General features: G+C 39.7%; 1 protein-coding gene across 1 annotated transcript in view; it reads right to left on the reverse strand.

Annotated features, from left to right (window-relative positions):
- The window catches only part of TPH2 (tryptophan hydroxylase 2), a 50,611-nt gene that overhangs the window by 12,972 nt on the left and 14,540 nt on the right, over positions 1–23,099 (reverse strand). Inside the window, exons 7-8 of the mRNA XM_061367986.1 lie at positions 22,492–22,627; positions 16,962–17,088 (exon numbers count right to left, since the gene is read on the reverse strand). Of these exons, the coding sequence (XP_061223970.1) occupies positions 16,962–17,088; positions 22,492–22,627 (263 nt within the window). The remainder of the gene's footprint in view (positions 1–16,961; positions 17,089–22,491; positions 22,628–23,099) is intronic.

The following is a 23,099-nucleotide window of genomic DNA, read 5'->3' on the forward strand; positions in this document are numbered from 1 at the left end:
CATCACATCATTCTGTAATTGGGAATCTCCCTCCTGGGACATATGCAAACAGTTTGTGCAGGGGTTTGGGTGCTACGGTCACAAAGTCAGTAGTTCTAAATCTGCTAGCAAAAGGCCTTACAACCCATTCCACTTTGCTTAGTTTTCTTATGGTATAGCATAGAGACCATTATTTGTGTTCATTTGGCAAGTTTCAGCACCATGTGTAACTTGAGATTCTATCTGTTCTCTAAAAGTACTTTGCAAAGATGTTGTCAGCATGAGTCCTGAGAACACCAACCATGTCAAGACCTGATTCACTTGCACTCCCTGTCAGGAGAGGAAAGAAGGCAAGACTGTGTAACTGCATGACTGCAACTTTAGCATACGGATAGGATATACTGCCCCACTACAGGAACCCGTAATGGGATGGTGCTACAGCCCCAAACTGACACACAGTAGCACAATCACTTTACGTATATGTATGAAATTAGTTGCTATGAACACAATACAACTATTGATGCATGTAAATAATTGCAAGTCCAGTGGCAAATAAATATACTTCAGAAAACATCTCTACATTCATTCCATTGTATTTAAGATTTTTAATGAACCATTCCTGATTCAGATATGTGTTATGTCATAGAGGCATAATGGTTTGGGTTGGAAGTGACTTTAAGGATCACCTAGTTCTAACCCCTCTGTCATGGGGAGGGACACCTTCCACCAGACCAGGTTGTTCAAAGCCCCATCCAGCCTGGCCTTGAACACTGCCAGGGATGCAGCAGCTACAGCTTCTCTGGGCAACCTGTTCCAGTGCCTCACCACTCTCCCATATGGTTGGAGCTCTACGCTGCAAGTGCACACTGCTGGGTCATGTTGAGCTTCTTGTCAACCAACACCCCAAATCTTTCTTCTCAGGGCTGCTCTTAATCCAGTCTCTGGCCAGCCTGTATTTGTGCTTCACAAATATGTTCACAATATGCAAAATATGTTCACAATATGCAAGAATAATTCCTTTTTCTTTAGGAGGCCTCTAAAATTATTCACCTAGAGATTAAATCTCACATATAGTTGTAATTTATTATCTTGTAAAACATAGTTATGTACAACTGAAGGACCTCTAAAAATCCCATTTTTAGAAACCAATCCTAAGAATTAATGAAGGTGTTTTCTTCCCCTCTATAAAAGTTGTTCAAGCAAATGTTGATTCAGAGATACTGCTGACTCCTTGTTTGTGCTTTCTTTCTTCATAGCTGTTGCAAATAAACTTGTCAATAGTTGCTTATTTTTCAATCTTATCTTAAACACATCAACAGTCACTGAAAAAACACCTGGCATTTCACATTAGAATTACTCAAAATACACAGCCTGCTGAGTAGTAGCAAGAATCTCCACTACAAGAAACAGATAGATATAACACAGGTAACCCAGGCAACTAGCCAGTACAGCCAACGTTAAAAGTCCAGACATCAAGCAACGCAGGCTATTTGACAGCTATTCATGCGGGAACATTACTGAGTAGAAAAGCAGGGAGATTTTTGAACAACAAATAAATCTCATGATGAGCTTGTGAATAGATCAAAAGCAGAAAAGAAGTAAAATTCAATGGCAAAGCCTCATTATAGATGATTCGCCTACCTCCAACAAAGGCAGTGACCCTACTCACAGCCAACAGCGCTTCCAAATAAGAAAACAAAGTTTAATTATTCTGAGTTATCTTCCTGAAGTATTTTGTTTAGTGTGCCACTTTGAAATGTATTTAGGCTCACTGAAATGAGGCTTCCTTTGGGGATTTCAAAGTATATTTATTTAATAATATTCTCCTTTTCTCCTCATCTGACTGCTTTGCATTCAGACCTTTCACTAAGGGTGAATACTTGGAACAATCTCTTTATAAACAGAAATTCGAGTAGATGTGGTGCCGCTTATTAAAGCAGTCAGGGATAGATGCAGACCAGCCCTCAGAGTTCTGTTGACAGTTATAGCACACAGTATCACTACATACAAGTTCCTCTAATGCAGAGGCTTGGCATAGGCAAAGAGGGCACGAACTACAACAAGCACAATGGGGCTTAACCCCTTGTGAATAGTTTGAAATGAAATGTTTCTTTTTTTTCAGGAATTTCTGCAGAAAAACTCGTAATGGCAACCAAAATAGAATTATCATCATGAGTTTGTAAGGAAACAGAAAATATACCTCAAGCAACAAAATGCTACAGTGATACTGGTAAGGAATAAAGCTGTACCTCCAAAACTGGTGAGCCCAGCCAAGACAAGAAAATGTATATGGCAGTCGCCCACCTTGCAGGTGCAATATACCTTCTGGAATAAGATCTGGAGGGCATCCTTTTTCTGTCACTCAAGAGAATGCGTCTTGCTGTTGCTCATTCTCACACGAAGGAGGCCCTCTTGCTACTCTGAAGAGCAGGCAGGGAAAACGGAGGATGAAGCACTTCTGGGATCTTTCTGCTGCTGCCACTCCACCTAGCTCCCACAGAGTTGGAGCCAATGGATACCCTGCTCCATGCCTGAACTGCTCCTAAATAATATGAATTCAAGCTTGCTCTGTGCAAAGATGATGTCTGTCCACCCCTCAGCTGAAAACCTTGGAGGCCTTTGGAGATGCAGAATCAAGAACCTATACAGTTAAGCAGGAACTCTTTCTGTGTAAAAAGGCTGGTGTTTCCTGGCCAGGCAACAATTTCCTTCCACCAAAGCTAGGAGCCAGAGATGATACAAAAATATCAATCCCACAAAAGCACACTTGCCTCAACTTGCTCAACACTATCAAAGACCTCCTAGCTTTTTTAAACATAATTAACTAGTAGTGCTGAAGCTTAATACATAGCTAAGGAGATGAGACCATCAAACCGATGAACTGCTGCTTAAATCACTTGTTGAACATAAGGCATTGAAGCCCTAATGCTTCACCCTTCCTATTTCCCCTTCCCTGTCATTTGACTCTTACCTTGAACAACTTCTAAAACCTGGGGGTTTAAGGTTTATTAATTTCATATGGAGTTATTAAGAACAAATGATGTGCAATAATGAGCCATTCCCTTTCCACATTATTTTACAACATGTAACATCAATTCATGTTCAGCACTCCCTACGGTAGCTGAAGTATTTGCTCATTTCTTTTCAAGCTGTTGCTTCAAATTTCAGCAATTCTAACAGAGCTAACATAAGAGGCACAGTTAGGTCTTTCAACATGTTAGCTGGGACTCCAAGAGATGGGGTCCTCTGAAAGTCAAACTAAAAAGAAACAAAAAAGGAAAAAAAGAAAAGCAGAGTAAACACATGTCACTGCTGTCCAACCACACTCTCCAGTCTGTGCTGCCTTATGTGACATACTCGACCCACCATGATCCTTCACAATTCAGAGTCTGCAAGCAGGGACTGCCTTTTCAGGATCTGCCATTCCTGTTTTCCACATCTTTGTCCTGCTACTCTTTCAAATGAGAACTTTACATTAAGAAAACATATCAAAGGAAGAACCATCCTGATTTTATACACCACATAGGCAAGGGCTGGCATCCTGGAAGTTCTCCCTCAGCCTTGTGGCTTATGCTACAGCTTGAGAGTATAATTTCTGTAGCAGAGGGCTAAGGACTTGAACACTGACAGGTTAGCATGACCCAAGTGAGAGCAGAATTTGGAACCAATATACATGAAAGATATCATTTAGCTTTCCTTCACCTGAGAACACTCCCACTTTCTGGGTAGACACTGACTGTAAGACTGCTGCCCCAGTTGTGAACTGCATTGCTTAGAAGAATACCCAGTGAACAGACAAGAACAACCTCAGACACTTTTCTTCCTCTGGCATCCAGAGCCAGCATCTCTACAAAAAGCTTAGGCCAGCCCTCAGGACCTGTTTCCCACAGTTAACTATAGACCTCAGCACTGGTTCAACAGTTTCCTCCTCTCTAAAAAGATCAACTTCCCAGCAAGCAAACTTGGAGGGAGACTCAGAAGAGAAGACAAAGTTACAATACTCCCTGAAATACCACTAGGCTAGGGAGGCAGAGTCTGCCCTTTTGAACATGCTGCAATGCGCTAAGAAATAGCATAAGAGGAAAACTGGCACTGGAGTGTCTTCCACTTATCCTGGGAGAAGCTTTTGATAGACTGGTAAGGTAAATTCACAGATTAAAAAGAACCAAAGGTGCAGCAATATCACAGTACAGGCAAACCTCATTCTGTAAGCAGAGAGGTTATAGAAACACTGCCCAGTCCACTGTCAGAATTAATTACTGTGGGCTGCAAGGCCTCTTTAATAACTACCCTTGCCTGCCTGGAGACAGGCCCCAGTGTCCTCCCTAACAGGCATTCCCCTAAGTAAGGCAGCAGGTGCATATGGCACTTCTCATGATGCGATTCCCTGGAGCAGGCCGTGTCCCCCTGTAACTGTCAGCCAGTTACTGTGTATGGCAATTGCACTGCAAGGAGTGGTGCAGGAGAGCCACTGAGCCTCCCATGACATCTTAGCTGATGAGGGACATGTGGTTCTTGTGGCCATGATCAGCAGCAAAAGTCCTAATGTATCTGCTAATGGAGGAAGTCACACCTTCAGAAAGTGGAGCAGCCTCCTGGGGCTTGAAGGATCTCAGAACTTTTGCAAGACCTGAAATTCAGGGGCAGAAACACATTGAAGAGACAGGGACAACTGGAACTGTAGTTACAAAATTCTTACTTCAAGGAAAAAATGCACTATTTCTTTACAGTCATATCCATTTCAAATTTATTTTTGAGGAGCAAAAAGGGTAGCTCATTGCAAAAATAACAGCATCCACACTAATTTTCTAAACATTTAAGACAGAAAATTAACTACTTGCATCTATGTACTGAATATTAATAGATAAAACTTGCTTTCAAACATCAGTTTCCAACAGCAACACTGCATTTAAACTCAATGTTCATTTAATCACATAAATACAAAGGGAGTCCCAAAAGCTTTTGTGGCTCTTAATGCATTTGCTTAGCCTGCTTTGCACAAACCCCCTGAAAAAAGGTAGTAGGCATCGACACAAAAGTGTAAGTTCTATTCCTGTCAAGCTGACAGGCAGATCAAAGAAGAAAAGTAGCTCAGGGAATTTTAAAAATCTATTAATTTTGATACTAAAAATATATCCAAATTGAAGATGTTTTCATGGCCCCAAACAGAATCCTTTTCAAGTACCCGAGTATTTCCTTGTAGCCCTCCAATTTTCAGCAGTGAGGGCACGTAAAATGAATCTATTGTAACCACAGAGTAATCAACTGAGTCACCACTGAGTTACCTGACAGAAGCCTGTAACCACAAAGCAAATCACATGAACTAGTATTCAGCAAGGTAGAAAAAAATTATACTGAGCAAGTACCTGTGAGCAGAGATCACAGCTCTTCACTGAACCAAGTCCAAGGCTGTGGTCTAGAAGTGAAGACATGAAGATCACTCTGAAATGGTCACTAGTGATCTTGAACTGATAACGCAAGATCCCTGGACTCGTATAGGTCCTAAATTCATTGCAGATATGTAATATGTATCTGCTCATAATCTATAGGCTTATTCAATATTAAAATTATCTTATAAAGGTGTTTACATTCTAGAAGTTTAAAATGTATTGTCAAATATAAATTTAGACACTTTCTATAGTCAAACTGTAACAATTACAGTCTACTGATTCGAAGGAGGGAGAAAAACCACTAGAAAAAGAGTAGTGTGTTTTATGGGGGGGGAGAAAAAAGATAATCTGGGAATGCCCACTCTTTCCAGCATGTCTTGAAAAAGCTCTGAATTCAAACCGTTTTACCCTGCACTATTAGTAGACACCACCTTTATCAATGACACTATGATGATCTATAGAAAGTTCTTATAACTTACAGAAAATATAAAGCATACCGATGCTAAACGAAACAAGGTTATCTTGCCAAAACTAATGCTTTGTCTGATGCAAAAGCAAAATCCCAAAGTAAGCTTGAATCTAAGAAACAGATGGAGGGAGTGGGGGACTTGTTCAAAGTGTGCCTGAAATGGCACTGTCACATTGATGTTGTCCCCACCTCGCACTGCAACAACTTCAGTCACAGCTAGAATCAAACCAAAACAATCAAAATTAATGAACACAAGGCCCCTCTCTTTAAACTTCCCTTTGGCTTCAACAGTGCTCTTGGGCCGAGCACTTGCTTTACTTTCTAATTTGTCAACAAATAAAAATAACTTTTATACAATAACATCAGAAGGACTGCCAGCTCTAAGAAGTAGCTAACAAAATTTGCTGTGTGCTGTACCACATGAGCTTGGTTTGGACAGAGGAAGAGACAAAACTGCAAAGTCATATGTCCTCTGGAGTCAATTCTTCCCCTGCAGAAACCCGTATTCCAGAATAACAAGTTTTGGCAAGTAAATTATTAACATTAATTTTACAGCAATAAATCCTACTTTCATTTACATGTGTACAATTCTACTGACCTTTTGGATGCTGTATACATGGAAATTAAGGTAGTATTTAGCCCACAGACCTAAACTCATTGAAAGCAATGGCAAACCTCCTGTTGGTCTTGTTTAGCATCAGGCTTGGACCTATAAATAGATAATTCAGCTATACTTACAAAATCATTATGGTAGATCACACCAAAAATATCACAATTAAAAATTTATGGGACCATATTCCATCTAGCCCTTTGATGCAATTTGATAGAAAGATGACGACAGGCACAAGAACCACTTCCAAAGCTGCAGCATTAAGTAATTAAGCCCTAGGCATATATAGCTCTTTGTGGATACCAACCATATTTTGTCTCATTTCCATACTTTTATCTGTGCATACAAAGAAAATACCCAGGAACAAGCTGGATCAGAGAATTAAAATGAACACATGTGGTATACTCAGTCCCTAAACCAGTATTTAAAACAACACGATTAGTGCATAGTTGTGAATATTAAGTTAGTATCTTTTCAGCTTTGTACAGACATGAATTTTAAGACTCTTTCCGTAAGATGGTATTTGGCTTATGCATAGTAGCTAAATGTATGAATGTCCCTTCTGTAAGCAAAATTATTTACTGAAGTATTCCACACAATAAAAAGGTAAGTGCATGATTCAAGGACTTTCTTCATTACACATAATTGCTTTGGATTCTGCCTGAAAGCAGAATACCCTGGCTTTCTTCTCCTGATGGGCCCAACAGACCCCCAAAGGGAAGGCTGGGTGTGCAGGGTTGCAGCCATGGTTGTACTGTGTAGCGTGGCACATCCCTGAGCAAGGGGAACCTAGAGCTGGCCCACCCTAACAGCATTGCAGGTTCCAGCCAGATAACTGGGCATCTGCATTCAGGAAGCTGCTCCCAAGAGAGCCCCTACCTGCATCCACCAAAGCTGGTTCTGCACAGCATTCTTCAGCTGCTCTGGCTTCATGTAAAGTATGGATAAAGCCAACTCCTTCACCTGTGCACACACAGCACAAACATTCCCTCAGTCCTAAGTAAGACCTAGACATGGCTGAAATGAGTTGCCACATGCTGAACTCCTTCAATTCCCCATATACCTGTGTGGTGCTGATGAAGGACCTCCACAACTTGTGTGAATGATTCAGATAATTACCACTCTGTGTTACAGAATCATACAGAAGTAGGTAAACAAATACAATAAAAAAAGCAAGGAACAAATTATAAAATTTACTTTGTTAGTTTGTTTCAACACCTATATATTCCTCTGAGAATACTTCTTAACATAGTATGAGATGTTCTATGTACATAATAAAGCTTTAGCATCAGGAGAGCCCTGCAGTTCCGGACTGTACAAGAATGCATTTAGCAGTGAATTTCACATATATGTGCTATGACCAAAGAAAACTAAGTGTACTAGTGTCAGTACGAATGCTATCTACATAGAGCCTAGGATTATCTCCATCCTTCAATATATTAGTGAAAGCACTGGGGCACTCAGGAACAGCACTAGCAATATATTCCAAACTTCTCCTTAACTCCCCCGCCCCCCCTTTTCTTTATTTAAACCTTTATTCCTGTTACTTCTGTAGTTGTTACCCAATATGCTTGTGCTACTGTTGCTCACTGGTGTCGTGATTTAAGCCCAGCCAGCAACCCAGAACCATGCAGCTGCTTGCTCACTGCCCGCTTTCTCCCCCGGCTCCCAGGCGGATGGGGAGGAGAATCGCAAGAATCTAACTCCCATGGGTTGAGATAAGAACAGTCCCATAACTAAGGTATAACACAAACCACTGCTGCTACCACCAGTAATAATAATGATAAGGGAAATAACAAGGGAAGAGAATACAACCGCTCGCCACCCGCCGACCGATACCCAGCCCAACCTGAACAGTGATCTACCCCTTCCGGGTAACTGCCCTCAGTTTATATAGTGGGCATGACATGCTGTGGTATGGAATACCTCTTTGGTTAGTTTGGGTCAGGTGTCCTGTCTCTGCTTCCTCCCGGCTTCCCCTCATCCCTGGCAAAGCATGAGACTCAGAAAGTCCTTGGCCAGACTAAACTTAACTGAGCAACAACTAAAAATATCAGTGTTATCAGCACTGTTCCCAGGCTGAAAGTCAAAAACACAGCAGTGCACCAGCTACTAAGAAGGAGAAAAATGACTGTTACTGCTGAACCCAGGACAACTGGAAGCTTATGCTGTGTCCTTTCTTTTGTCCCTGTTACATATGTTCTATAAGAGACGCTTTATGCCTTTTTGTTAACACATTTCCTACTTTAGGTCAAAAAAGAAAACAAATATGAAAAAGCCCTATCAAAATAGTGCTGTGTGGAGACCTCATAGCAGCCTTCCAATATCAGAAGGGGGCCTACAAGCATGCCAGAGAGGGACCCTTCATCAGGGACTGGAGTGACAAGACAAGGAGTGATGGATTCAAACTTAAAAAGGGGAGATTTTGGTTAGGTATAAGGTAGAAGTTCTTTACTGTGAGTGTAGTGAGGCACTGGAACAGGTTGCCCAAAGAAGTGGTAAATGCCCCATCCCTAGCAGTGTTCAAGGCCAGGTTGGACAGAGCCTTGAGCAACCTGGTCTAGTGGGAAGTGTCCCTGCCCATGGCAGGGGGTTTTGAACTGGATGATCTTAAGGTCCTTTCCAACCCTAACTATTCTATGTTTCTAAAATTCATAGACTCCTTCCACCCACTTCTCAACCTAGTTCAACAGGATCCAACACTGAAATGGTTGATGCTTGCCATTTGTGTACACTCTTGAATTCCACAAATTCTTCCTGAGCTTTTTTTTGATGCTCACTTTCATTACTGTTGTAGCAGAGCAAATGTTCAGAGTGTGATCTATTGAACTACCAGCAAAGATTACTATTGCAGAATCTGCAATTTCTTAATGAAAATGAAGTTGCTCCTGAAAATAAACAAACATAATTAGCAAGGCAGTGCTGTGTGAAATTTGCACCATTCTCTTGTTAACCTATATGTCAAAATGTATTACTGTGTGCATGTAAATTTGCATTTGCAGTTCAGTAACCTCACAGATTACGGTCTAACCACTTTTGGAAACATAATGCTACAAGAAATAAAAGCAAATCTAGTGCCTGGCTGTAATTTGTTATTTTATTAGAGGCTTTTTCTTTAGTGATTCTAACTGCTTAGGTCTTGATCTTCATAAATTGCATCCTGTCTAAAAGGAGCCATATTATTTCTACAGTGAAATTTCTAATTCCTTCTCTGCTCCCAATTAAGTCAAATTAGTTCTCTCTTGCGTCTAGCTTCCCCATTTCAGGGTTGGGCCCAAGCATACAAACATACAAGCATGTTACAGAGAGCAGCACTATTTCTAGTTACTTATGAGCTCAAAATTTTGTCTTTTGGGGAGATCCTGAGATCCTCTCAAGAAGCAGGTCGTTGATTTGATCAACTGGGCACCCTCACGGTGCATCACCTTCTTAACCTTGAGTAACACAGTACAAAGCACAAGATGTTTCATTTCCAACCAAACACATCCTGTGTTAACCTATGTAGCCCAGAAACGAGTTAAAGCAGGATGTTTAAAAATGTTTTGCAAACCAGCATTTTAGATCACCCTCTACAAAGAAAGACAAAAAACCCACCACAATTCCAACCAGCAGTCCAGCTCTCCACCTTCAATGCAGTTGCTGACACACAATTTCTCCACCAAATTACTTTGCTTACACCATCACAGAATTTGCAGCAGCAGAATCACCCCTTTGTACTTCTGCTGATCAGAAACTGCAGGGACTCATATCCTTGAATAACAATGCTGACTGATGAAGATGGATCCACTGAATCCTACTCCCCCCTGCATGCAGCCCAGCCCATTTCTCCTATCTCTAAGCAGCAAACAATGTTAGATCTGCACTACCAGATCCACTCCTCCTGCCATGCAAAAGGCTCCTATTTCTACAGCAAGTACATCCAAAACTGGTTTAACTCCACAATGCCGCTCTTAACCAACTTGGATTAGGGTTCAAGCTGCTCATTTACCCCACTCCCCTGCCTGATGACTGAAACACTCCCTCACATTCTTTTCGAGTTCTAGCTGGAAAGGGTTCAGGGAAGGAGTAACATGCTCAAGGTTACAGAGCATCTTCCACATAATAAATAACTAAACAAATGATTCAAACTAGAAAAGGAGACAACTAAGGGAGAAAACTAAACAGTTCTGTAAAGTCATAACAGTGTAGGGAAAGCATGCAGGGATGATTAAATTGTTCTCTCTTCCAATACAAAAAAAGCTAGTAGGAATCAGGTTAAAACCACAGAAATAGGTAGTTCACCAGACATTGAATAGTTGAGCCACAGAGCTCTCTGTCAAAGTTACTAAAATAGGTACTAAAAATGTACATGTCTTCAAAGATAACAGCTGTCTCTGGATAGAAATCCAGTCAGGATAATTAAATATGTAGAAACCACATTTGGCTCAAGAGTTCCCTGTTTGTGACTGGTCGGAAACTTGGGAAACATTTAAAAATAATCATACATCCTCATCCTGTTCTTGCATCCCTCCTAAGCAGATATTTATGACTGCATGTGGCCTGAACAGCACAGCAATTCTGGCAGATCCAAACTTCACTCCAAAGCCAGAACAAAGGCCTCAACAAACTGTCACAATTCCTGGAAAAAAAGCATTGAGCATTTGCTTCTCATTTCAGCAACAGAACTCTTCAAATTCTCCTTGTAGTAACTTCTCTGGAATGCCAGCTTATTTTTATGTAGTACAGAGCCTTCTGGTTTTGAGCTACAAAGCTAGTGAGGTATTGCTGCTGAGATTTTGTTCTTGTGCCATGAATTGCTGACATGATGACTGTGAAAATGCTCTGCAGGGAAACACTGCAGTATTCTAAAATATTAAATATTGATCCCTGGAATCCGTGAGGGTTTTTTTGCCTTTAGTCTTGCTCTGTGATATACATACTATCTTTTCTGCTCACCTCTTTGATTATGCATACTGTAGGAAGGACTTGACATCAGCGGTTCAGCTACTTCATCAGAAAGTATTGCTGAAACCCTTTAAAAAAATGGAGATAGTTACCTGTCATTAGTTCCTTTAGAACATTACACAGAGCAAACCCACAAATTAGGGAATGCTTCTAGAGCAGCAGCCAGTGTGCCCAGCAACATCTCACCAATCAAAGGAAAGTAATCCATCGGTAAATTATGCTTCTCTCCTGATTCAAACTGGCCTGTATGACTTTGTAGTGAATAAGCAAGCCACAAGGTTTCATCAGCAAGAAACTCCATTATGTCAACACTGGACTTAAGGTACTCACTGTGCTCACTCTCACATTCATCACACAATTTTGGCATGCGATTGAGATACAGTAAGAAGACCGAGCAGATTTGAATGTTAAACTTCAGTATGCTCAGTGACTGCCATAGCTCTTGGGCTATAATACCAGGTTTCAGATGGCCACTATATAATTATTTTCATATGGCAGAATAGCTTTAGCAGGGGAGCTGATCACAGACTTACAACAGTGGTTAGTTTGCTCCTATCATTTTGCAACTATAAACAAGAAACATGCAAGCAATCTTGGTTTTTCAGAGGCACAGTGGGAATGTTCAAAATCTCAAATATTTTCATAGTTTTTGTCTCAGCTTCTTTTGTTCATTCATGGGGGGGAGACAGCAATCCAGTTCACAAGCTGTACTTATGGCCTAGCACTGTCAAATAGCCCCTCTGGGAAATCTAACCTGTTGTTTGTGAAGATGAGAGACTGCAACAGTCTGCTCTGCCTAGTGAGACCACAAATGCTGCATCTAGCCTAAGTTACTAAATACAACTTAGTCTTTATCTGCAATGCTCCTATTTCTCCATTCTGGTTTTCCTCTCAGCAAACACAATGCGTAAGTGCCCTGAATTATGTGCCAGTTGTTCAGCATTGGAGAAGAACTAGAATGGAGCCAGCAAGACCAGATAACATAGATCCTGAGGGAAGACAGGCAAATAAGCTCACAAGAATTACTGCTGACTTCTCCCAGGGAGGCAGTTCTAAACATTGTTTTTATCCCAGCATATATCTTTAAAATATTTTGCTTGTGATACTTACACAGATAAATTAAAGTCAGCTTTAGAAATAAAGCATTGGCCTCAGTCATCATCTGGGCAAGGTAAAACATCTAGATTCCTAACACAATTGAAATGCATTTACAAGGTCTTATAACACACAATTCCTTCTAATTCAGAAGCTATTCCCTATTGTAGTTTTCCACATAAAGGACAACAAAACCAGGAGAAATGTCTTGATTTCTACTGTCCCATACTATTAAAACACCAGAACAAATATTATCGAGGTGAAACAATGACAATTTTACAGTTCTAGAGAACTGAAGGTTTCAACATAACTTCATAATTGTTTCTTAATAGAAACAATTTGGAAAAAAACTTAGTGCAACTAATTAGGCCCTAATTACAAAATTCCTGGTGGAAAGACTTGGTGATAAACTGCATACAAAAACACTTTGCTAACCTCTTTTCTGAATCACCACCAATTAATGTGCCCCACTGAATTTCATAGACACAAACACATCCTATACATGCCACATTACAAATCTGGACTGTACTGAAACAACTCAGCAGGAGCTGGGAGTCATTTCATTGTAGCTTTACAAAGACAGCTGCTTTGGCTCCCAAGTCCGCAAATTACAAGGTAATACCGAAGTGTAAACCGAGATGCATTTTTTGTACAATTTTCCTGACAAAACCTTATGTTACATGCTGTTAAATATGTTGGAAATGATATATTATATAAATTAGCTGAAACACCGCATGTCAAGTCCTCCCTACAGCTTATGGTTTGATAGGTAAGCAGAAAAGGCAGTCTTTGTTTTTGTACTATGTCAGAAAGACCAGTCATGCTTGAAAAATCAACTCGAAAGTGTTTTTAGAAAGTCACACAGAGTACCACAAGACATTAGTGGTGATGATAATTAGCACTAAGACATGCATGGCTAATACTGCATTTCTTTAACTAGTAACCCCATCATACTATATTACAGACAAAAACGCGGGTTGCGCAAATATTTTGTTTTGTTTTGTTTCAGTAGCATACCTCTCAGTCACTTGTTTTTTGTGCTTTCTCTCTTTCTTACTCTCCTAAAACATTGTAAAGGAAACGGCATCTCTCTAAAAAACACTGCAAAGCCAGTCTTTTGGCTCTTTCAATACTCCCCTCACATGACAAGAATGATTAAGTAAGTTTTAAAAGGAGAAAAGCAACTTCTTTCTCTTTGTCCCCATCTGATTACCAGACTCAAAACACGAGGATGAGGGGAGCTTGCATCCTTTCTATTCAACCATCTTGCCCTGCAGCCATCCTTCTCCCTCTAGCTGGCCAACATCAGTCCCTGCAATGCTCTCCCTTTTAAACCCTTCCTTCAGCACAGATGTGATTAATTGCAATTTGGTAAACACTCCTAGTCTGCCTAGGGACCAGGCTCCAGCTTGCTCTACATCCACTGTGTCAGCTCTACAGGGACAAAACCAGCACGTTTCCTTTGCACCTCAGTACTAACAGGGCACGAAGAGCAGATCTATCAAAGCCAGTACTTGGTGACTTTTGAAAGCAGAATGGAGCAAAAGATAACAAAATCACCTGTAACAATTCTTCCCTTTCTGGTCCAAATTCCTAAGAGGTGTTTTCCTCTCTTCCTAAAGCCACTGTCCTCCCTGTAATGGCTCAGCTGTTAATGTCACTATCTTTTGAAACAGGTCATGCTAATGGCAAGCTTGCTTTGGGCATATTGCTTCAAACTCATTAATATGCATTTTCTCTCTCTGTTCATTTGTTTCTCTGTTTACTTTGAAGTTGCCTCACTGGAATCTGCACTTCTTTTCTGTATTCAGACTCTTGGCTGGCATTTCTCAGCTTGCTATGTCTCTGGTTTTTATCTAGGATGGAAATGGGACCAAATGTTGCAAAAGTCAGTTAACAGCAGCTCAGGTGACATTTGGTGCCTAGCTGAATGAATTTCTTGGCCTCCTCACCCTCACTGCTGAGAAATGTTCTTTCCACTTGCTCTCAAATTGACTGTTTATATTGCAAATTTTAGGGCAAGTAACATCTCTGTATTTGTCAAGCACCTGCCCCAGGAGAGTACAGGCCCACATTCTGCTTCTATGAAAAATAACACTACCTGGGTTACCTTAATTCTGTAAATGTCAATTCCACCTGAAAGAGCCATTTCTAGCATGGGAGAAGGAATCAACTTTGACTCAGATATCAAATTCTTGGTGTGATAAGGGAAAGTGATTCAGCTGTCTTCTTTCTGCCTTTGTGATTCAGGAGCAGCTCATTATTCAGATGACAGCGTCGTAAGTGGGAACAGAGTCAGTCATAACTCGGAACTTCTGTGACAGGGAGGAGCAAACGTATTTATATTTTATTCAGAGGTTACTTTATATTAATATCTCTCTCCACAGAGATCAGTCCCAGCATTGTCTTCTGCAATAGGCCCATGTCATCCAAGGTTAATTTGGGGTAAAAGACTTGGAGATACTGTTTTCCTCCAAGTACCTCCAGGGACAGCCAGTTAGGTAGTTTCTCTTGAGGCTGCAGGTTGTGACAAGGTAGATCTGCTTCCTACTAAGTCCCTTCCTAGCAAATGTGCAAACAAACACACAACTTTCATGATTCCTCCATACAAACAACAGTTTATTCTCAGTCAACATCCATTAGAAATCCAAGGAACACACCCTGAAGCATATGAGAGGAACTGGCTGTCTAACTAAGGAGTGAGCATGGTTGCTTAAACAAATTTACTAGCCTTTTCTAGAGGGCTGCAGAATTAAAAACAAACAAATGGGTACAAATGCCTTTTTCATCAGATGGGACTCTTAAGCCACTGCTAAGCCAGTGCATGAAAACCATTACAGTTTGAATCCACGTTCAAACTGTGTCCAAGTTACCTCCAACCCTTTAAATCCCCACAGCACTTGTGCAGAAAAGCACTAGTATGCTAGGTAAGTTTTTAAGTAGCCAATTCTTCTACTGGATCTCACAAAATCTTTCATGACACAAAAATATTTAAATATGGAGCTGGTTTTTAATATAATATAGTTCATTAAATTATTTGCAGCATCAGTTTTAACAGGATCCACAAAAAGAATCATATATAAATTAAAAGAACTGAACTGAGCCAGTGGTATAGACCAGGATCACTAACCTATGTCATCATGCAAAGGGCTGCATATGAGTTATTCGGAAATGACAATATAACAGGTCTGACAAGTAGGCAGGAGCTGAGAGTCCTGGCAACTTGACAGGGCACTTCAGTGCAACCTGAGGGTTCTTAACACACAGGCCATCTAACATCTAACGTCTTTAATGCACCATGTCTTCCAGTTCACGCTATTTACTGGCATGTGCCTCATTTGATGCAATACAGAATCCATCTCACAGCCATTAGCTGAGGCACTTGACCTCAGTCTAGATCTACTGCTGCACAGCCTTGGGTTAGTAACTATATATTCTCCAACAGGAGCAACAGCAAGGATGCAACATCATCTCAAAATCCATCATACACTACAATACACTGAACAACTGCAAATCAGAACAGTGAGTACAGAAATAGCAGTGGTAAGAGCCAAAGTGACCACCTGTGGAGGAGCTAACAGTGTAGAGATGACAGCACACACCAAAATGTAGTTTTATTTTCAAAATGATCTTGCTTACTTGTTTTCAGCACCTTTAGGTAGACAAACAGCTCAATGTGCAAGTGGACATAAGTGGCATTCTTCGGGGGCCGGTATTGGAACCAGTGCTGTTTAAAATCGTTGTTGGTGACACAGACAGTGGGATTGAGTGCATTCTCAGCAAGACTGTTGATGACACCAAGCTGTGTGGTACAGTCAACATGCTGGAGTGGAGGGATGCCATCCAGAGGGACCAGGACAGATTCAAGAGGTAGGCCAGTGCAAACCTCGTAAATTCAACCTAAAGGGGGCCTATGAGAAATCTGGGAAGGAACATTTTAAAAGGGCTTGTAGGGATAGGACAAGGGGTAATGGCTTTAAACTGAAAGAAGGTAGATTTAGATAGGTATTTGGAAGTTCTTCACTGTGAGGGTGGTGAGACACTGAAAGAGGCTGCCCAGAGAAGCTGTGGCTGACCCATCCCTGGCAGCATTCAAGGCCAAGTTAGATGGGGCTTTGAGCAGCCTGGTCTAATGGAAGGTGTCCCTGCTAATGGCAAGGAGGTTGGAACTGGATGATCTTTAAGGTCCCTTCCCTAAACCATTCTGCGATTTCATGAAAATCCATCTCATTCAGCCCTGAAAATTGGTGGTTATTTCATGTAAAACATAAAACCGACAACCTGAAGACTAGTGAGTTCAGCTTTGCTCTTATTAAAATCAATGGAAAAATACCTAAAACTCTGTGACTGTCACATCATAGTCATTTGCAACCTGACTGAATGCAGTTAAGCTCTAATAAGATAATGCACATCACTTAATCAACCAAAGAGGAGGACAGATGACAGAGCATGCCATAAAAAGGTTTTGACTCACAGTGGCTAATTTCTGAACATCTTCATCAGATGCTCCCAGTGAAGCAAGTCCTATCTCTTGTGAAAACTGTGCAAACTTGGGATCAGCAAGTAGAGGCACGTGTCCCAAGAGTTCATGGCATGTATCCCTGAAGGAACAGAAAGTAAAAAAGAGTCATTACAGAAATTAATGCCATAATCATTCCATAATTAATTTAACATAAGCCATTTTACATGACCTCTACTTTAAAAGTCTTACCATGAAACCCTTTTTTTACAGTGTAATTGTTCTTCTCTGTACATGGTTCCGTAGAAATATTCATGTTTGCTTCTAATAAATGGATTATACATCATTTAACCCCAACTGTTCTGTGACTTCCCCATCATTTCTAGATTGAATGGAAGGGCCTAATCACTGCTGTCTTCCAGGCTTAGTACCATGAAGACTGAACTGCCCAAAGGAAAGCCAGATGTTTCACAAGTACAGTTTTCAGCATTTCTGTCCATGTGAATCAAGTTCAAATCCAACACATTCCCTCTTCCTCTTCTCCATTCCTCTTTTTGCATGTGGGTACAACTTCACAACCAAACATTTTGCCACTTGCCACTATAAATTCAGGGTAATATTTACAGTGGTTTCTGTGTGCTTGATTTCTTGTTTAGTCCTGAGTTCCTTCTACAATTACTGGGTACTTTTGTTACTTGGTCCACTTTTCACCAAGCAGGTTTCAGAAAAAGCAGAGAAGCCAAATCATTTCAGAAAGAACTGCTGTCCACACCTGTAAGTGCATTTTAGCCATGACAAAGTGCAGATATAAGTGTACAAAAAACTGCCAACCAACCTAACAGAAGTGCACATGCATCATCTATAAAAGCTCTCAAACAATTCTGAAAGTTTTGGTGCATTTGTTCTCAGAAAATAATGGACCTGGTAGTAAAGTTCACTTTAAAAATCAGATCTGACATTTCCTTTGCTTTTGCCTCTTCAAAGACATTTCTTTTATTTTTATCTTTTTTTTTCTTAAGCTGTAAACAAATGCTTTAAAGGCAGGGAGAAAACATCAAGTATTCAGCTTTCTATCCAAAATCATCCAATTTGTCTTTTATAAACTATTTTTGTTTGAAAAGACACAGAACCTGACACTTCAGATAAATCATGAACAGAAAAACAACACTCTGTATTATTTAAAGTCTCCTTATTCATTATTCTTCACCAAGAAGGCTGCAGCAACTGTGTATAGGTAGATAGTAGTAGTTAGCTTCTCAGTGCATGCAAATGAAGATTAGCATTTTTGGCATTCCTAGGTTGCTTCACCAAAAGCTTATCAAATAGAGTTTCAGTACTGAAGGGAGACATACAAGCTTCTCTTCGCAGCCCAGACGGCCTCACTGACAGATGCTTAGCAACATTTGCTCATGTTATATTCACGCCTTTTGGTGAGACAAGCACCATTCCGAAGTTGTGCATGACAAGTTTAAGCCAATTTCATATACAAATAATTCATTCACTGGTACAGAGAAATTACCAAGTCTCATTTCTCTTCCTTCCTAGACATAGGTATTTCCCAAAGAAGCAACGGAGGTGAATAGATAATCTTGCTCCTGATAAAACAAAAAGTACTTTTCGCATGAAAAAACAAACATGATCCATGAACACTGACTACAGATTCAGTTGTAGCAATATGGGCTGAGTGCTCAAACTTGCTGCATGCCAGTATTTTTAGTCAGCACCCATAAAACATGTTTGATATGTACAGCTGGGCAGGATTGGTATCAGACATCATACTTACATAAGAAAAACTGTTTGCCTTTGTTTTCTACTGCCTGATAAAGCTTGTCCTGAAAGTAATCTTTCTTCCCTTGTTTCTACATCATTGCATGTCCTTTCAGAGCCCTGGAAATTCCCAATTTCTTCAAAAGCAGCTGGTAAGAAGGCTTTTCTTTTATGATCTCCACATCCCTTTGGTGATGCTCTGAGTATTGCGAGATGGTCAAAGTAGCCTACCACAAGACCCATAGGTTAGATAATACTCCTTTCCTCACTGGAGCTCAGACTTGAAAAATTGGCTGCCTCTGCATGGTATCTGTCTCTTTGTTCAGGAGATGGTTTGCATCACTTGAATGGATAATCATCAACGGTTAATAACCTTTCTTTAATTCCTTCAGTCCCAGCCATAACAATTTCTTCTGTCATTCTCTGCAAGATTTAGCTTGCTAACAATGCAAAGGACAGCAGAAAAATGAGTTTGTAGTCTGATAGGTATACCCAGAGAATTCCCAGAACCAAACAATTTACTGGAGGAACCTGACTCCTCCAACCATCACCTTCCAATACAGAAATGGGCCACAAAGCCCATTCTCTGGAAGTCCAGTGCTCAAACTCCAAATCTCACCTTCACTGATGAAATCAACATTGATTCCTGAGTACTACACCTACGCTGCACTGCATCAGATCACATGTATTTAACTTTGTATCAGTAGTTCAAATAACAAGAGCAAAGAAGATACACTGGAACTGGCTTCAAGTTCCTGGCTTTGCGTAAGGCTTCTACAGCAGCATCACTACTATTGGTACCTGCATGAGCGTTTACATCTCTGTTTTCCTGTACTAAAGCCACAACTCCCAGAAACAAATAAGCAAAGACATGTTATTCCTTGTTCTGAACTGGGACACAGGCTCTGTGTCGCTTCTACCCTTGCAAACAAAATAAGAACAGACAAAGCCTAGCCCCTTTAACTTGTCTGTCCTGACAAGGGGAGGAGGATGAGGAGGTAGAAGTTATTTGTCTCATGCCTTTAGCCTGCAGATTATTCCATTGAAACTACGCAAAACAGTATTTTTAACATGCAGTTATAAAGAGGGGAGCTTGAAACAAAAATCATATGAACAAAAATAAAAATAAATAAAAAAAAACCAAAACCAACAAAACCAAAATGTTCCAGGCAGAACCATGAACCACCATTCAGTATTGTCATTGGAGTCTCTTACATGTCCCTGCCAGCCTGGCTCTTTATAGATAGCCTAAACAACATAATTCTTCGTTTAACTACCAAAGCTTCATTCTTTTGTTTTGTTTTGTTCAGAAAATAATTAAGTTCCTTTAATTTATTCACACACATTGCTCAGAGAAAATAAGATTTTTGTAATGCACTTTTCACAGCAAAAGATTTTTCTTGGAGTAAATTAGTTAGCAGAGCAGAGGAAATCTATATAGCTTTGTGAATGTAGTAGAAACATAATGAAACTCAGAAAGCAATGTTCTAAAATGCATATAGTAGTGATACAGATCAAACCAAATGAACTCTCTAATTTGTATCTAGCTCTATAGCCTGGATGTTAAATCTGATGGAAAGCCCACTGAAGTCAAAGGGAGTCTTTTTACCAGATTTATAGCACTGAAATGCAATATTCACCAAGCCAGGAACCTGCAGCAAATCTCATTATGGCCCTATGTATCAACCAGCAGATCTCAGGGCATTGCAACTACTGCAGAAGACTAAGAGCTGTCCCCACTCAAGTCAATTTAGTTTTGCCATTGATTTAAAAAAAAAAAACAACAAGATTTCACTCTGTATTTCTGATAACACTTACTATACGCTCTAACTAAACATATAAAAAGAAAAAATAAACACATTTAAAAAGGTATTTTCAGAACTTTTCTATGGAGTTCCTAATAGTCAGTACACACTATTTAATTTACGTGAAGAAAATGACAGCTGCATTCCTCTGTCAGTTTAAATTTAAAGGTGCTAAGACTATAACCTGGATTTTTAAGTTGAGCCCAAAAAAGGAACAAAAACCTTCATTTTAACTGAACTATTATTACTACACAGTGACTTTGCAGGCACCATGACCAGAAAGGTTACAAAAAAAGTAGCTGCCATCACTATTAAGAATCAGCTGTAATAGACTGCATAATTGTGAATGTAAGCAGCATCATCCTGAAAAGTACAGGGGTCTCAAATATACAAATCAATGAACAAGATAACATCACCAAAAGCACAGACACACTTAATTGATTCCTGGAAGATGTTCCTTCCTTTGTTCCTGTTGGAGTTGTGTACCTAAATCCCCTATCAATAGAGGAAAATGATCTTCTAGTTTGCATTAAGTTAATAAATGTCATCCTTCTTTTACTCAATATTGGCAGGTGCTCTGATCTGAGACACTGGTTTCCCACAGGAGAGGACACCATGGGTGCAAAATATGGTACTTCCTAATTTCTTTTAATATCTAGAGATATCTTCAGATAGATCAGAAGAGGTCCAGCATCATATATGAAAACCCTTCTTTTACACTGCAGCAATTTGCCCACAGATTTAAGAGATTAAAATTATAATTACAAATTATAAATTATAATTACAGAGGTTACAGAAATGAATTAATTTCTTCAGGGATTACCACCTCTTTCCCAAAAGAAAAACACGCACAAACCTAACCTCGCAGCACTTCAGCAAATACTTTGCCCAGTTCACATGCTGAGGAAAAAAGTAGATAAGTGTATAACAGCACCACCTGGTGACTCCTGCCAGAATAATGTTAGAGCATTTTTAGTTCCAGCTTAATATGCGGTTTCATTAATCCTTTCATATCCAAAAATATCACTCCATGGTTTTGGCAGTCTATTCATGAAATCAAAATTAGGCATGCATCCAAATGTTTGCAAGGCTGGAGCTGAATATATATGTATGAATCCTTTGTGTAAATTTGGGCAAAAATAATACACACTCAAGTAGTACAAACTGATTAACAACAGCTACAATTTCATGCTAACCACCTGATTCACTGCGAAAATGTCATTCCTCGTGGTTACAAGATCAGTGTATGACTTTGGTAAAACTACTTCCATGTTATCTAACTGACATGTATTGTTCTGTTATTAGTGTAGAGAGCACACCATATATAATACAGGACAAGAACTACAATCGCTTTGATCTTTTTTCCCCCTACTTTTCATCAAGAGGCCAAATGCTGAAATATTTCATCCAAACTCACAATATTCTGTTTTAGAAAAGCTGCAATGCTGTCCCATGAAAGTCTCGTGTTTCTAACACATCCCCTATAACAGGCTTTATAGCTAATATCCTCCCTGGCTGAGAGAATAATGCCTCATGACTTGCTTGTGTTGTGTTATCAGAGATAAATGAAGGTCAGCTGTGGAGTCTGACCCAAAGAAAGATAAATGGGGACATAAGAAGACCAAACTGTAATTCTGAAAACATTTTTTTTTTCAGTTGATTCAGGGTTTTTTTCCCCAACTTCTTTCCTTAGCTGTCCACCAGAGAATAAAATTTTAGGTACTTGTTCAAAATGCTTAGTTGAAAACTCCATTTTTCACTGAAATATAATCCAGACAGATTTTTTTTACCCACTGTATAAACAACCCAGTCATTTAAGAGCCTTTTAAGAAAAGGGTTTTGTCATCCATGGTATAAGTAGATTTTTACACTTGAAGGGAGGTTCCTGTTTTCAGTCTTGACAAATTCAGTTAGGTTGTTTAAGAATCTAGTGAGCATATTTTCTCAGAACTAAAACAAATGTAGCAACTTACGGTTCCGGTGTGTAGAGAGGATCCGAGCCATGTCGTATGTACTGAGTACAGTGAAAAACTCTATATGCTAAGCCAGCTAAAAAATCTCGGGGAGACAAGTATCCAGCAACTGGTCTCACTGTGAAGCCAGACCTTTCTGAAGTGAAGGAGATAATAAAATACCACATTATATATATATATATATATAAATATATAACTGTATCAGTTTCTGAGGACAGGTAGTGATATGTTGTCAATTATTGTACCAGAAGCATGACATGGAGAATCATGGCTGAAGATCACCACACAAAATTTTCACCTATTATATAGAAGAACTATCCTGTATTGCTAGCATATGTTTAAAGAAAACAGTTTGAGGTATTTCAAAGTTGGTCTGAATACATTTATCTAGAAAACACCATAAGTGATGTTCTCAAATCATAGACTTTTATGTCTGGTACCAAATGGGAGAGAAATTTTGAAAACAGAAGATGTCTTCTGTAATACATATTAAAAACTAACAGAATAGAGCAGGATTAAATTAAATCTGTTCTTCTTTTTACAAATAAATTACACTTTGTGACAGTAAAATACTGGCTTTCACAGTTGAGATCCTCATTGAAATATTT

Source organism: Neopsephotus bourkii, unplaced genomic scaffold, assembly GCF_033783945.1.
Source record: "Neopsephotus bourkii isolate Nb327-2 ecotype Australia unplaced genomic scaffold, CSIRO-AGI_Nbou_v1 NB_1423, whole genome shotgun sequence".
Taxonomy (NCBI): domain Eukaryota; kingdom Metazoa; phylum Chordata; class Aves; order Psittaciformes; family Psittacidae; genus Neopsephotus; species Neopsephotus bourkii.